Source organism: Aquila chrysaetos, chromosome 12 (assembly GCF_900496995.4).
Source record: "Aquila chrysaetos chrysaetos chromosome 12, bAquChr1.4, whole genome shotgun sequence".
Taxonomy (NCBI): domain Eukaryota; kingdom Metazoa; phylum Chordata; class Aves; order Accipitriformes; family Accipitridae; genus Aquila; species Aquila chrysaetos.
Window position 1 is genome coordinate 2,372,801 of NC_044015.1, and position 15,880 is coordinate 2,388,680.

The 15,880-nt window shown below is 43.9% G+C and overlaps 1 protein-coding gene across 2 annotated transcripts in view; it reads right to left on the bottom strand.

Annotated features, from left to right (window-relative positions):
* Positions 1–15,880, bottom strand: part of INSR (insulin receptor) — a 65,493-nt gene that overhangs the window by 46,762 nt on the left and 2,851 nt on the right. Inside the window, exons 2-3 of one of the 2 annotated variants that reach the window (XM_041127889.1) lie at positions 14,346–14,462; positions 1,258–1,809 (exon numbers count right to left, since the gene is read on the bottom strand). In XM_041127889.1, the coding sequence (XP_040983823.1) occupies positions 1,258–1,798 (541 nt within the window). In that variant the 5' untranslated portion in view covers positions 1,799–1,809; positions 14,346–14,462. Of the gene's footprint in view, positions 1–1,257; positions 1,810–9,483; positions 9,871–14,345; positions 14,463–15,880 lie in introns of those variants that run through there. The other variant, XM_030032355.2, reaches the window with a different exon arrangement.

Genomic DNA, 15,880 nt, shown 5'->3' on the forward strand with positions numbered 1-15,880 from the left:
AACACGAACGTGTAAGAAACCAGGTTTCAGCACTGCTGACAACCGTATACCAAAAGAGTTTACAAACTAAAATGCTTTATAACCTTATTTTTCATTTTAAAAAAGGAACACACATACACGTTTGCATCTTCTTGCCCATACCCTGTTATTCTGGCGACAAAAAATAACCACTTTCTTTAAAAGGAAGCTAGACGATTTTGGGGTGAGGAGTAGCAGAGGGGAAACCACATTAATTTCATTAGTTTATGCATACTGGTAGGAATTCCTTCTCAAATTTGGCACTTAGTGCTCAGAATTGCCCTTTAAAGCTTGGCAAGAAATTCTCTCCAGCCCGCAAGTTTCCTAATTTCATCTTAGGACACACTGCTTCATTTGGATGCACTACCTCCAGAAAGACAGACAACTCTAAATGTGTCAGTTTTACCTCAATTCACTTTGCTCCCCATCAGTCAGTTTTAACATAAATCAAAGTAAATATATAATTAAAACTAAACTTAAGCTCAGTTCCGAGTTTGGAAAACACAAATCTGCATGACATTAAAAGCAACCCTAACACAGTTTAAGAACTGGAGTTCAGGGATTGCAACAGCAGCTAGCTTTCTGAACATACCTTCTCCCCTGAACCAAAACCCCAGGCTCAAAGCCCAGTTATTTCACCCTCCCCAGGACTCCCGCTCCAGGCAATCCCCGTCCAGGTCCTCTCTCCTCCTTCTCCTTTTCCCTCAGGTCTGACTTGGCTTCCAGCTTCTTTATTCTGTGCAAATGTTGCTCACTCATCCACATATCTTACACCTTTTTATGGCAGGAAGGTTTCAGTAAAAACGTAATTGTACCTTTCTTGAGTTGGGTTTATTCCATAAAGACTTTTCCCCGCCGTTCTGTTTCTGCCTGCTGCAGCCTTTCAGTCAATCTGGACTTTTAATCCCCTACCCAAACCCCACCAGAGATACTAATGCCACTTTAAATATTATACCAGATACCAGTTACACCCACAGTCCGTTAAACTTATGAGTTCTAGGCAGTCCGTAACTTTCCAGGGAAACCAAACACATTATTCAAGTAGGTGAAAGAACTGCTAGAACAGCCCCCGCCCAAAGGTCCTCTCTTCACCTGTCTAACATCAATTTTGAGCCTTACTTTTAGGAACTTGTGCTAAAAGGTAGCAATTAATAGGTACCTATAAACCCTCCAACAGATCTGACAGGTTAAAAACTGACCGCAAAACCACAGTTGACATATGTGACTCTGCAGACTCACCTCTCTGACAGCGATCATGGGTCCAGCAGCGTTCAATGAAAATGCCATTTATCACAGTAGGCGGACAGTTGCTCTTCCCTTTCACAGTTCCCGGACACACATCTCCACACTCTTCTTTGTCGTCCTTGTTGGCCACGATGTAATTATCTTCTACAGAATCCAAAATCCTTGACCAGTCAATCGTGGACAAGTAACATAATTCGTTGTTCTTCTCAATCCGCACAGCGCCTCGAGTAATGTTCATCAGGTTATAGAGGCCGATCTCTTTTAGGTGAACCATTTCAAAAATGACTAGCGCGTAGTTAAAAAATAGATGAGTTCCTCGAATCACAGTGAGGTTGGGGAAAAGTCCCTTTAAACTCTCCAGACCATACACGCGAAAAAGAAGCAAGTAGTCTGTAATCATAGTCAGTTTAGGAAAGCTGAGCTCACGGAAATCTTCAGGCTTGGTTTTAAACATCAGCAATATTTGCAAGTGGCCCTCAATCACAGTGCAGTTCTCAAGCATGTTCAGCCGGGTCAGATTGTTGCGAATGTCCATGCTTCTGCAAACTGGAAAGCAAAGAACAACATTGTTTGTTTATTTAAGAAAAGGTAATTGTTTCAGTTTTCTAAATACAGTTTTGTCCAACTGCACCATAATATATAGCTACACTCAGAATTCACGACTAGGTCATTTTCAATAAAGCATGCTTCAAGTGTTAAGAAATATACTGGGGGGCACATTCCCTGGTATATGATTACAAAATAAGACTGAAAGAGTATTTCATAATTTTTTCTGCCATCTTGAGTTTCTGGATGTTACCTCTATCACGACTGCAGTTGTAACACCAGTCCTTAGACGTCATTCAGCGTTTACAGAAGTAAGAGATGTCTATGCAACAGAATCTGTTTTCTTTAGATAGTTGCCAGCGACACACCTACCTCATCTCAGATTGTGCAATTAATACCAGTGGATTAGAGGAAGTAATTTAGAATGGTTGCAGGGAGGGGAAGATAGGAAAAGAATAATAGCTAGGAAATGGTAGTGCTTCGGAAGAGAGCAGAAAAACCTGGAAATACACACATGCAAGAGCACAGCCGACACTCTTGCCTAGACTTTTTTGACAGGAGTAATTTACTACACTAGTAATTTTTGCCCTAAGCTTTCTTTTCAGATTAGGTGTTTAGGCTTTTTTGTTATTATTTTCTCAAGGTTGCAAATTTCTCTGTCTTGACTATCTGGACAGTCTATTTAGTAGAACTGGTAACCCAAAGAACTGGCAAAGCGAACAATAACATGAAGCATAAATTAGAAGGTAAGCAGAATAATATGAATCAAGGCACCAACAAAAGGAAAAGACGGAAAGCAAAGAGTTTGAATAGGGAAATTTTTTTTTAACTCTAAGCACAGGTAAGAAATCAAGAAGGAAGTTTAGAGCACCATGCCTGCATAGCACAACAGAAGTCCCTCAGATGACCCTTTTAAAACCAAACTTCATAAAAATATACACCCAGACCTCAATGTTCAAGGGAGAAGCCCGTGGAAAGGCAAGCCTGCTTGCCAATACAACGGTGCAAAACAACCGTCTACCTGTCCTGTCCAGGTGGATTCTTTTTTAATTTTTTTTTTTTTAAGACTGCATCCACTTTAGGGATTCTCTTCTGTTTATTGCTGAGACAGCCTCCCCACCAAGAATTAAAAGCACAGGATCTTTACTCTTTTTGTCACTGTATGTAAAGCTTACCAACTATAAAATTACCACGTTACAGTTTCAAGAAATCACCCAGCAACAATCAGGCCTTACAAAATTGATGTAGAGACAGATGTTTAATAGTTACAATTGTTTGACTCCTCATGGTTTTACAGAGACCACTGCTGTGTGGGTTAAAAATAAATTCTATGCAAACGTCTTAATGATTATTCAAAAATTTGCTCCACTGCAATAAAAAAAAATAAATTTGGCAACACTAATATAGGATTTGAAGCAATGTTATTGCCCAATGGGATTTTTTGGCACTATATCCAAGTCGTTTCATAAATTGCTTTCTGGAAGAACAAGCTAATGCACACAGTGCCTCAAAGATCAAGGATGTACTTTTTAGAAGTGGGAAAAGAAATCTGATGACCAACTAGCAGCAACCTCTTTGCCCCATGAAAAACTGCAGCCAAAGTGGAAGTAAGCCAGAAAGCTGTCTTGCTGCACATCCCAACTGTGGGCTACAAGAACTGGGAGAGCAACAGATTCAGTTTAAGTACTCTAAATATTTATTTAATTATTTAAGACAGGTATTTCCAAGGAAGCAAGTGTGTGACAGGCCAGGCCAGCGGTTTCTTCATGAAAGGAGAAACAACAGGACAAATAAAACTCAAACACTGAAACTCAACATACAAGTCACCAGTGCAGCTAAAGCTATCCAACAAATGCAGAATCCAACATCCTGGTTCTTATTCACTGCTTCCTGAGCACAATCAGGCAAAATACAGCATGCTTAGGTGGTACCCATGACCAGCTGCTGTATCACAGTATAAAGTACTACCTAGAATAATCTGAATGTATACAATTGACCTTAAGGAACGGTCAAAAAATACAGCTCAACTCTACAGACTAAGAACTACTTTCAAGAGTAAAAGCCATAGGCTTTTATTGTGGCTCAAGGCCACAAAATGCATCTATAGACTAAGCTTAATTACCCGAGCCTTTCATCATTTCAACTAGAATTAGGTAAGTCACTAGAAACTGGCCACAAGCTGGCCCCCAGACAACCCCCTGATCCACACAGCTATCCCTGCTCCGAGAGCGCTGCTAAAAAGAGAGAAGCGAAGCTTGGGAATAAACAGCAAAGCATTATGAAGTGTTAAATAATCATATAAATCTACCAGAGCTGGAAGTAGCCATCCACAATCAGGCAGTTGTTTGCATTTTAGAAACATTTTTGTATTTTTCACCAGCTCTCATACAGAATGCATTATTTGTAATTAGTGCTGCCAGCACAGACCAGACAGGAGATTCCACACATCCTGGCAAACCAGGATGTGACCCGAGTTATTCAAACTGTGCTGCTTTCAAAGCTGAGCAATAGCAATGTAATAAACTGGCACACTGTCTGCTGTGCTTAAGGGGTTCCAATAGTGGGGGCTTCTGCACAAGTCCCTTTAACTGAAGGCAATATGAGATGCCAACGTTAGCCTGGTATAGAAACTTAGGAGGAATTTAAAACAAATTAGAGGTTTGTTTCTGAAATAAACAACCGAATAAAAGGCTAATATAATTGTAAATGTACAAAGATTAAAAGGTTTTATACAGATTTTTCCACAGTTAGAGAAAATTACACTTAAGAATTATTTTTCATGTTCTACTTCAGTTTACTTTTTAAGTGATAAATGCCACCACGGTATCTGAGCTCCTTTTTTTTTTACCACCTCAGGGATCAAGGAGAATAATAAGAATGTCTGAAACAAAATATGGTTTTTTTTGTTGGGAGGGTTCTCGATCTTTTCATGCTTTTGAATTCTGTTCAGCAATTTGTACCTTCTCTTCAGTAGGTGCTTAAGTCACCCCATAAATTTGTTACCAAGACAACAAGAAGCAGTTTTAAGCAAAGTAATAAGTGTTTTTCCACAGCTTCTCTCGATAGTATTTCTTCTGCAGGGACAGAGGAATTAATCAACAATTCAGTATGAAGGCTAGGCAGGTTTGATCCCAGAAGGAGACCAAAGTTGAGCAGTCAATTGTAATACAGACAACCTGGTTTTAAAAAACCACATAAATCAGCTTTCAGGAAAATAAAAATCTCAGACTGATTCTCCAGTAGTAGGCCCAAAGCTATTCCTGTTCAAACTACTGGCAAAATCTCTACTAAACATAAATTCCTAAATTTCAGCAGAAACAGGCTCCATGTCCAGCAGCACAGCATTGCAACTGCCAGAAACACTCCTCCATCCCTAGTTACCAAGCTATTCAAAGTAACTTAAAAAAAAACCCAAAAACCCAAACATCGTTATAGACAAGTTTCATCAGACCCCCAAGAAAAAAAAGTTGCAAGGCATGCCTTTTAAAAACAAACAAACAAAAAAATCCCAAGATGCCAAAGCCTCTTGAACAAACTAGTTTGGTAACAACCTTAAAGTACTGAATGAAGAAACTAGATCTGACGTCAGAGGTTAGTTTTCAAGATAGAGTCTAACCAGGGGAATAGCTGGAACTTAAGCCTTGTTTATAGTAAACCATGTGGATACCAAACCTGAATGATTCACTGCTTCAGAGCTCTGGCCCTTTAACAATCAAGACCAGAATAATGTAGCATTGTACAGAAAGATCACAAACCATTTAAGATAACTATTAGTTAATTATGCATTTTTATAGTGTTTGCTGCCTACTTGAATAAAAGAATTATTTAAGAAAAATCACACTCACTTTGGTCAAGTCAAAAGCTTTGCAACTCTGTATAAGGCTGACTTTTAGAAGTGGTATTAGGAAACTGGAAAAAGGACTTTCGGGTCTTTCTTGGGATAACTGCTGAGACAGGATAACATCCTGTGAAGTGACAGGCTAGTAGAAGGGACTCTAAGACAGCTTCTAGCCTACTATAGCAACAGTTCAATAAACATAAAAATACCTAATTGTGAAATATTAATTTTTAAACTTCAGTTGTCCACCTCAGTCCTTTAGATCTGAGCAACGAAGCCAATTGAGATATGGACTCAAAAAGTAAGCCTGTCCATAAACCTCCAGCCCCCTCCAGTAACATCTCAGATGCCTGTTATCTTTCACTACTCAAGACAGTGCTGCCGAACTGAGGGCAAATCTCTCACCGAGGCTGCTTTCTTTAATGCCAAAAGCATATATAACCTCACAGTCTGGCCTGTAAAGCCTGGTTTGCTGTATCATTATGCTCTCCTCATTCAGTTCAAAACATAAACAGAAAATACGATTCATACTGTTACGCTTCCCATACAAAGATAAAAGGCAGCACAGCAACAGCATCCCAGGACCACGGGAGATCACTCAGGGTAACGGACAGAAGTCAACACTAACAGACCTTAAGATCCTCATCACTTCAAAGGCAGCAGGAACAGGTTTTACACGTTACCAATATCAACATAATTTATATTCTGCAAGACAGTCACCCCAAAATTGACCTCCAGAAAGCTTACGGGTTTTACAGACTATTCAGAGAGACAGTGTACTACCTCTCTTTAAAATAGCACAAGGGCACACTGGGATAGCCGACAGATGCAGTTGTTGCCCAGTTTTGATACAGCCCTGCCCTGCTGCACTTACTCTTTCTACTTTATACTCTTGGGAACAAAATCTCATTCTACACCGAGTCTCTCAACATCAAAAATTAACACAGGGTTGAGGTGGAACAAGGAACCAGTTTCTTAACGAGCTTACGAGCACAAAAAAATCTGCATGAGCCAGAAATAACAATTAAGAAGCAATTTATTTTAAAAGGCTATTACTATAGAAATACAAAGTGACATCTGTCCCATCTGATGATTTAGGTAGAGGGATCTCAGCTAGATTTCTAACTCCCACCATCAGCAGCAGGCAATGGAGCACACGTGCAATGCCCAAATTTAGGTGAAGAGTTTAGAAGGGGAAGAAGCGTATTCTAAACTCTAGTGACTGTATCGATTAGTTTTCTACTTATCACAAAAGGAGCTCAAAGCAAGTTGCTCAGTCGGTAGATGCAACCAACTAAAAACTGGGTGAGGTAAATCCCACCCTAAATACCACAGCTAATGAATTGACGTGCATGAGTCATGTGAGAGATTTATTTCAAGAAGTTGCATTATGTTTACACAGTGATAAAAAAAACACACAAACCTGTTTTTCTTCACAAAACAAGATATATGTATCTTCATTTTATGGGCAGGTCAGCTCTCCTTTCCTTAACCCTTGCTTCTACTCCTCTCAGTTATTTCTGAACTCACGAACTAACTTCAGTCACATGTAAAAGAGGAAAGAGAGTTCTCACACATCATATTCCTAAAAGACTTATGAAAACTGAGGATGGGTTAAGGAGGAAAAACTCAACATCTCCATCCAAAGGATGCTTTAAGCGTGAACTCAAACCATCCGCCCAGTTTGCCTACTGAGCCACCTACACGCACACCACATGCTGCTTTCCCCCAGCCTCTTACCAGATATTGTCTAAAAGAAGTAAAGGGAAGACAAAGATACGGGGCACAAAAAAACACTAGGTATGGTTGGGCTCAGAGATGGGAAGAATACTGTCACTGGAGAGTAGCATTATCATGGGGCATGTCTGTAGAGAATGCAGGACACAAATCTCCAAGAAAGCAGACTTCATTAGTTCCGTTGCTCAGGGAACAACTTGTTTGCTTATGCAACTATTGTACGTGCATTTACCCTTCGAGCCACACTGATGCAGGCCTTCGCGTTAGTTGTTGTTTTCCATCTGCACTGTAGCGCTGTGTGATCTAATCATTCTCAGAAAATGGAGTCAAACATCAAAGTGGCTGAAAACCTTTTGAATTAGGGACCTTATCATCCGAATTGTCTGCAAAATACTTTACAAAGTATTTGCACTGCATGAAAAATATAAAAATAATCCACCCCAGACTTGGCTGCGACATCTTGTGCATCGCTGCTGTTTCTCACTCCATAAATTGTAGAGCATATTATCCTACCACATAGTAATAAAGCAAAGATTGGAGAGTTAAGATTATAAACACACTTGCAACCCAAAAAGCAGAAAGTTATTTAAATAAACAAATAAGAAGCTTTACTGTAGTAGTTATAATAATATTTTCAAATTAGGAACTGCTGGACCGAAGTTGTATACGTATTTATTATTAGTGCTATATGTCAACTACCTTTTCCATTTCTCTACTGCTCATGGGCAGGTTTGTACATGCTTGCCAGCTGGAACTTAACCCTCCCAAGTTAAAACTGTACCACTGGTCTCTTCCAAGGCTTCTAATGTAAAAACATGCTAGGAAGGAACTGGGGTATTTTTGACATATACCGCTTGACCGATTGCTGGAAAAAAGAGGCTGTCTTAAGGGTACATCCTGATTTATTCCCTGAATACCAGACACGTCTCAAAAATGCCCATCATTGCATTGTCTGCACTTGAACCAGTTATCTCTCTATTGCCTTTTCCGATGGGAAAGCTAACAGGTAGACAATGGGACTGCCTACGGGACAGACAATTTACGTATCCAGTTAGCTCTCTCTAAACAAATACTTTCCCTTTATTAAAAAACAGCTGTAAACACCACCCAACATTAAAACGTCTAACTAGAAGAATTTCCTAAGCAAGTTTAACATAAGCCTTACGAGCTGTTTTGGTGGGTTAAACTCGCATCAGCCATAGATTTCAGAAGTTCGCGACCTCCAACACAACATCTTTCTATCCCTATCTTGTGTTTTACAAGACCCCGTTTAAACACAGAGCCCCACCTCCGAGCTTCATCCCCCTTTAATACCTGTGGATTTGAAAGACTACCTAAAAGTATTCCTGTGGTTAAAGGCAAAACCTCCCAACTCTGCGTCTCACCACAGCGAAAACCCTTCTGAAACCAGAGCCGGTTCTGAAACCGGCCGAGGAGAGAGCAGTGTCAGGGCACGGCGGCTCAGACCCTTCCCAGCAGCAGGGCCGGGGAAGGGACCGTGTCCTCCCTCGCACCTGACCCACGCAGAGCCCCGGGGCACGGCTATCCCCTCCCCGGTCCCACGCCTTAAAACCCGGTCGAGCGAAAGCCCCGGAGGGTCAGGACGCGCCGGTGAGTAAATCCCCAGGCGAACCGGGGAGTGTGGGGGGTTCCAGCCCTGCCCGGTACCGACCGTCGCAGCTCCAATCTCGGCCGCCGCCGAGCCCTCCTCCCTCACTGGCCCGCTCTGCCCCACCGCGGTTTGGGGCCGAAAACACCGAAGCCAGGGATGAAGGTGACCCCAGCCGTTCCCCGCGGGAGGGCTACCGGGCCCCGTTCCTCCGAACCGCAGGCCCCGGGCCGAGCCACCACAGCCGCCGTCCTCCGCGGTGCGGCCTGGAGCGGCGGTCGGTCCGTCGGTCGGCCGCCCCGAGCAGGTACAAAGGGTAAGCGCGGCGGGGCCGAAGCCGCCCCGCGCCGCCCGCCTCGCCCCCCTCACAGCCCGGGGGCCGCGGCCCGCCGCCGCCTCCTCCCTCCTCCTCCTCCTCCACAGCCCGGGCCCCGCCACCTGCGCCAGCTCCCCGCCGCCCGCCTAGGCCGCGCCCCCGGTCCCTACTCACTCTCCCCGCGGCTCCGACCGCACCAGGCCACCAGCACCACGGCCACGGCCAGCGCCGCCACCGCCGCCACCGCTCTCGGTCCCATGCCCGCGTCCTCTGGTAAAACCGCCGACGGTTCAGGCGCGTCCCGGTCGGGGGGCGAATCAGAGGCCGCGGGGCGGGCGCGGGGGCCGGGCCCGGTTTCGCATCGTCGGTAAGAGACCCGGCAGAGGTTCCGCGGGTCTCCTTTATAGAGCCCGGCCCCTCCCTGCCCCTTCGGTGTCGGCCCCGGCTCCGGCGGCCCCTTCCAGCGCAGGCCGGGGCTGCCTGCCTGCCTCTCTGGCCAGTAAACAAGGGGCTGCCCCCGTCAGCTGGGAGCGGAGCGGGGCGGCGGCAAGAGGCGGCGCGGAGCCGGGCAGGGGACGGGACGGGCCGCGCCGGGGGAGGAGCGGTAGCGGCGGCATCCACCTGCCGGGGACGGCCCCGCTGGAGGCGGCTCCGGGCCCGGGGAGGGCAGCGCCCGGCGGCGGCGGCGGTGGTGGTGGTGGCGAGGGGAGGCCGGAGGGGCCGCCCGCCCCGGCAGGAAAGCGGCCGGGGTGGTTTCTTGGGAGCTTTGGCCTGGCGTAAAACCGGCTGAGGGTGAAGATGCGGGAGGGGGGAAGCCGCCCGAGGGAGCGGTTTTGGCGTCGGTAGCTTTGAGCGAGTAGGAGGGAGAAGGTGAGGAGTTGTGCAGTAGCTGCTCCTGGGGGTGGGGATGGAAGGGGATGGCTGTCCCCGACGGGTGAGAGCCGGGCTTCTTCCCGACCTGTGACCGCTCCACTCCTCCTCTCAGTAAAGCACTTTTAGCAGAAAGGAATTGCCCCAGAGACTCCCTTTACAGGTCTTTCTTACTAAACGCTACCATTTTCACTTCAGTAGCAGAAAGCCCAGTCCACATGGCCGTTTCAAAGTCCCGGTTGTCATTTGCCAGAGGGATTCAGCATTTGATGCCACCTTCTCCTTTTTTAATCATCTCTGCATTGGAGTCGCATTAAGCCACGGCAGTAGGGCTCCTGGCAACTTCCAGTAATCTTATCTGGCACTTGCTTTCACCCATTTCTGCAAGATACCGAGTTATAAACTGCTGGAATAAAGCTTTTTTAATTCAAAAATACTTGGTAAATAGACGCTCTTCTTTCATGTCTTTCCACCATCTTCAGCTTACAACAGATCTCACTTTTGTATTACATTTCTTGCTCAATGAGCCACTAGACCGGCCAGTGGTTACCAGCAGGTCGCTTAGCATTGGCTCCTTTTTCTAGACACTGAATTGCATTAAGAGAGTTTGCACTACTTTAAATGCTTTGTGTTTCTCTTCCATTTAAAGAATTGCTGCAGTTGTCACAGGGATATTACATAGTTGTGAACAGGAGGAGGACTGGTCTATGAAATCACATCTATTTTGGCGTGGTTCACTCTTTGACGTTCCTTGGGGTTTCCCAGTTGGATGGGGTAAGGTTGAAGGCCTGATTGGACTAAATCACTTGAGTGCAAGTAGTATTAACTGTGATGATACCTGTGTAACAGTAACTACACTTAGCATTTCCAAACTATTTAAATGCTTAGATGAAAGGCCCTGCTTAAATGAGGATGCTTTCTCTGTCATCATTATATACAGCACGAGAAGATGTGTGTCTGCACAGCTCATTAGCTGTTGATTCAGCCTGTTGGTGTGTCAGAATTGCCATCAGGGGAACAAATTTCCCCCACTTTTCTGTTCTTGCTGCCATTTTCTCAAATGTACACTACTACATAGAACTCACAAGTGCAGAAGAGACTCAGAACCTAACTCATGTCAGAATACTTCAGGAAGTAAAGGCAGTTAAGGAAGGGAAATAAACAACAAAACTATGTGTTCTCTGCTTGCAAATTAACCTGCTTTATGACTATAGGCTTTGCATAAAACAGAACCAAACATCATCTAGACAGCTTGGGCTATGTGGAATTTATAATGTGACTGTAATAGCAACCTACTTTTGCTTACTCGCTTATGTTCTCATTGCCTTTCATGTAATAATGATATCAGCTTACAGATTGGCACAGGAGGATTAAAGGCTACAGATTTATTATCTTTCCCTAAAATACTATTTTTAGTTTCTAATTACTGATTAAGAACATCAGGGTGCAATCTTTCCAGCATCTTTCCCATACGCTCACTGCTACATATTCATCACGCTACAGTACACTAGGTTTGCCATCAGATAAACGAACAGTAGCAATGTGGGCACTAAGAAACTAAGCCAGTGCCTGCTTAGTCATTTATTTTTTTTTCTAATAGCTGCACTGCAGGCTCTTCTCTAATTTCTGATTCAAGAAACTACTAAAAATCACTAGTGTGATATACTGATGACTCCTTTCTTCGACAACATCCATGTTTCTTTCTCCCCTCCACAGGTGTTTCATGGTTTAGTTAAAATAACTTATAACTAAACGGTGGTAAGTGTCTGCTATGAACTGTGACACTTACAAACTACTGAGGTTCATTTCTGAACCCTCCTAAGAAAATAAATAGAGAGAGACTTGAAATAGAGGTGTCTATTTATTTGACCCCACAGATTTATTTTTTTGTTTTGGTCCGTTCCTTACTTAAATAAGTCTCCTAAGTATCAACTGCCAGGGAAAGGAAGGAAAATGGGTATGGAACTTTGAAATAATATTCTGTTTTCTAACATTTATCATTTTTTCTCTTTGATGCAGAAAATTATCTATAATTACATACCTGAACAGTGTACACTTGCTGAAGGATATTCTTCATAGGACGAAATTATTAAAAATGTACAAAAAGTATCAGCCAGGTTACTATTTGTGTCTAGAGAATCCTAAGTGCATTTGGAAGGCAGGGATCTTTTCCTTTTGAAACTATTTAGAAAATTAGCATGACAAAATTTTTATTGTATTTTCAGAGCTGGAACCCAAATGGTGATCCCCCACTGTGGTGTTTTCATGAAAATACCCTTCAGTTTTTGTCATCTTTGGCATTTCAGCTGAGGTAACACACAATAGAAGTGCTATATACTATACAGTATGAAAGCAGGACCTCACAAGATAATGCAGTAAATTTACAGGCCCCATCAAAAGCCTTGTTCCTTTTGAAATCCCAAAAAAGAGCCGTCCCATAGATTCACCTTTGCTCTACAGTCACTTCACAGCTGTCAAGAATCACAGGACAGACTAAAAGGGTACAAAAGAGCCAGAGAAAGAGCAATGTAAAGCTGTATGTCTAGTGCCTCCTCATAAAAGGTGCACAATGTCTGTAGGGTCAGTGCCCTCCAAACAATGGCATTCGCTGTTTAGAAAAAATAAAAAATGCAAGCCCTTATTCTTTGCTTATTAATGTAAATATACAGAAACACAAAGGTTAAAATAGTCTAGGGCTATGGGCATGTTGCTATCATGCCCGAAGTTGTTTCAGGTTATGTTCCTTTTACATGGCACACTTGGCATGTCTTCGAGTCCTGAAGAAGGACTTTGACATATACTGTCACCAAAAAAAAAGTTTGGGGGCCCAAACCTCACACTAGTTTTTTGCATTCTGTGTGCACTGGTCTGCTGTAGCCCACAAGGGCTGAGGAAAAAAAAATAAATTATAAAAAACCCTTTCTGGAGCTGTGTCCCAAGCTTCCTTTTCTGGGAGACTGGAAACATGGAGTCATACCGCTCTGCCCTACAAATGCCTCCACGTGAAACCAACCTAGGTGTACCGACTTCCTAATCAGATCCCAGCTCCTCCAGATCAATGCTGCTAGGAAGTGAAGTCCTTGGAAGCCCATCCCTGGCAGCAACATCCCTAGAGGAGGAACCACCTTTGCACGAATGAGTACAGAAGACGACTTTGTCAACTAGCTTGACATTACTCCCCTACCTTCTGAAAGGGCTGAAACTGCCAGCTGTATCATCATTTTCATTTAGCTTTCCCCTGCTCAAGTTAACAAAGCTAAGACAGACTGAGCTGTTTAGGCACCAAGAATACAGTTCTCCAAAGTCTCATCTCCAGGGCCTGCTGTCTGCAGCAGTGTGGGTACGCTAAATGCATCGGTGTTTGCACGCTACCCTTGGAGCAGTCACATCCTTGTATTGACACAACTGCATGTGGAGAGAGAACACAGCTTGGCTAACCAATCACCGAGATACTGCGCTTACTGAAAGCTTCGTGTCTTGAAAATGAAATGTATACACACTGGAAGCAAACGCACATGTGGGTGGGTGGGGTTTGGGTTGGTTTTTTTAGCCATACAAAAGTAAAGTTCCATACTAATTAATCAGTCCAGGAATATTCAAGGAACACAAAGCTTTGCGCCCAAAAGGAGCTTTAGAGCAGTTGACTCACCATGAAGGTAGATTGGTACTAATACTCTTTTAAGAATGAAACAGCTGAAAAACAGTTCAGTGAGCCAAAGCTACACAGCAAGCCAGAAGGCCGAGCTGAGAGTCTTTCTGCCTCATCCACCATTCAGTACGGCCTTTTCTTAACAACAGGCTGCAACTGCCTGAGTGAATTGTTACCCCGTTGCTCAGGTCGCTCTATTTTTATTGATTTGTCAAACATACTTTCCTGCTCACAAGTTTCTCACCATGCAGTACGCACATTATTCAGCCTCCTGTCCTTTGAAGATGCAGAAGAGTTGCTGTTGAAGCCAACAATAGCTAAGTCTCTGCATCATTGACAGGATGTTGCTGTAAAGGTTACAGAATTGACTTCTCAGTGACTAAACCTAAAGCTGAGAGTACAGGAGAGCTGACCTTGGAAAATTTATCTCATCCTGTTTGGAGTCACACAGAACCATTTGCCAAATCTCTTAATGTAAAATATTTCACGTCATGGATTGACAAAGTTCCTTTCTTACCCTTCCTTCCGTCCACACCAAATCCGATAAGTGACTGCTCTCTTCTCGATGGGAGAAAGCTCAGAGGATGAAGATCCGGTCACTTTACGTGCTAAGGACAGAAGTCCCAGTTTTTTACTGTTGAAACAGGAAACACTGTCAGATCCTTCTGGAGAATTCTATTCTTACATTATTAAATACAACCTTTGCACCCAAGGTGAAAATGGCAGAGGGTATCTCTCTGCCACATGCAGTTCAAAGAAACTAGAGATGAAGGATGCAAAGGAAATCACAGCTCTCCATGGCCTACTGCAGCGCTGCCTCGTTTTATCTTTTTTTGTCTGGTTTCTGGTTTTGTTCAGTTTGAATTTTGGATGTCACAGAGGCAGATGCAATATTGGACTTACTTTCCATTCCTTGTCAAAATTTTTTTGTTCTAATTCAGCATCAAACTTTTCAACTGGAAAGAACCTAGATTTTTCTTCATTGCTACAAGAACCACACGACAGTCAGCATTCCCAACCTGTGTCTACCATGCAGGACCCAGCTGCGAAACAGCCAGGCAGATCTATATCTGGCCTTCGGTCCCCTCCAGCCTCCTCATCCACCATTCTTTCCTACAGCTTCTCGCAGCCAACCCCACGTCTAGTTTGCACAACCTACTCTGCTGCTGCCAGGCATGCTGTTCTATATCAGCAGCCACGTGCGAGTTAGCGGCTGCGGCAGCGTCACTCTCTAATACATAGCATGGGCATGCCGTGCTCCAGGCGACCAACTGGCTACACCAGTTCTAATCTACAGCTCACCACCCCTACCCCCCTCCCCCTTTCTTTGTCTCTTTTTTCTTTCTTTACACCAAGGCACAGTTTTTGCTGAGCCAGAGTCAAATTTGGAGGGAGAGCCCTCTGAGCAGCATAGGGGAGTTCAGCAAACCATAACTGTGTGCTCCACACTGCTTTATCTCACGTTTTGCATTCTGGGCAACACAGAACTTCTAGTTCTCGTTTTGATAACCAGTTTGTTCTGTAGCTAGGAGACACGCCCTTTCTTTGTAAATGTTACAAATCAGGCATATCTGATCCATTATTCACTAACTGCTGCTGCTTCCCACTTCCATCTCCTATTAGGAGGTAGTGCTCATGCCAGAAATGTCACAGCAGTGTCATGTGACAGGTGGTATTGATTTAGCTAAGTCGGGTTTTAATGTCACTCTTATTTAGTGGGAACGCACGGGGAGTGCACAGCAAGCCTCAGCAATGTGGCAGATCAGGACAAGAGCTACCACCCACCCCTGCACTGGGCTATAGGACTCTGGAATGGCATCAGCACTCTGCTGTAGGCCAAGAAATTTAATTATTATTTTCTGCTCCTATCTGCTATATTATCATGGTTAAAATTTTTTTCATGCTTGTAACTATCAATCATAAGACTTTGATTCTGAGGTTTCATTTCAGGTTTACAGCAGAGACAATGAGAATGGAGGTGACTTCCCCGGTATCACATGGTGAACAATCAGGAGCAGAACCCTGGTCTGTCCCCTTCCATCATTTTCATCA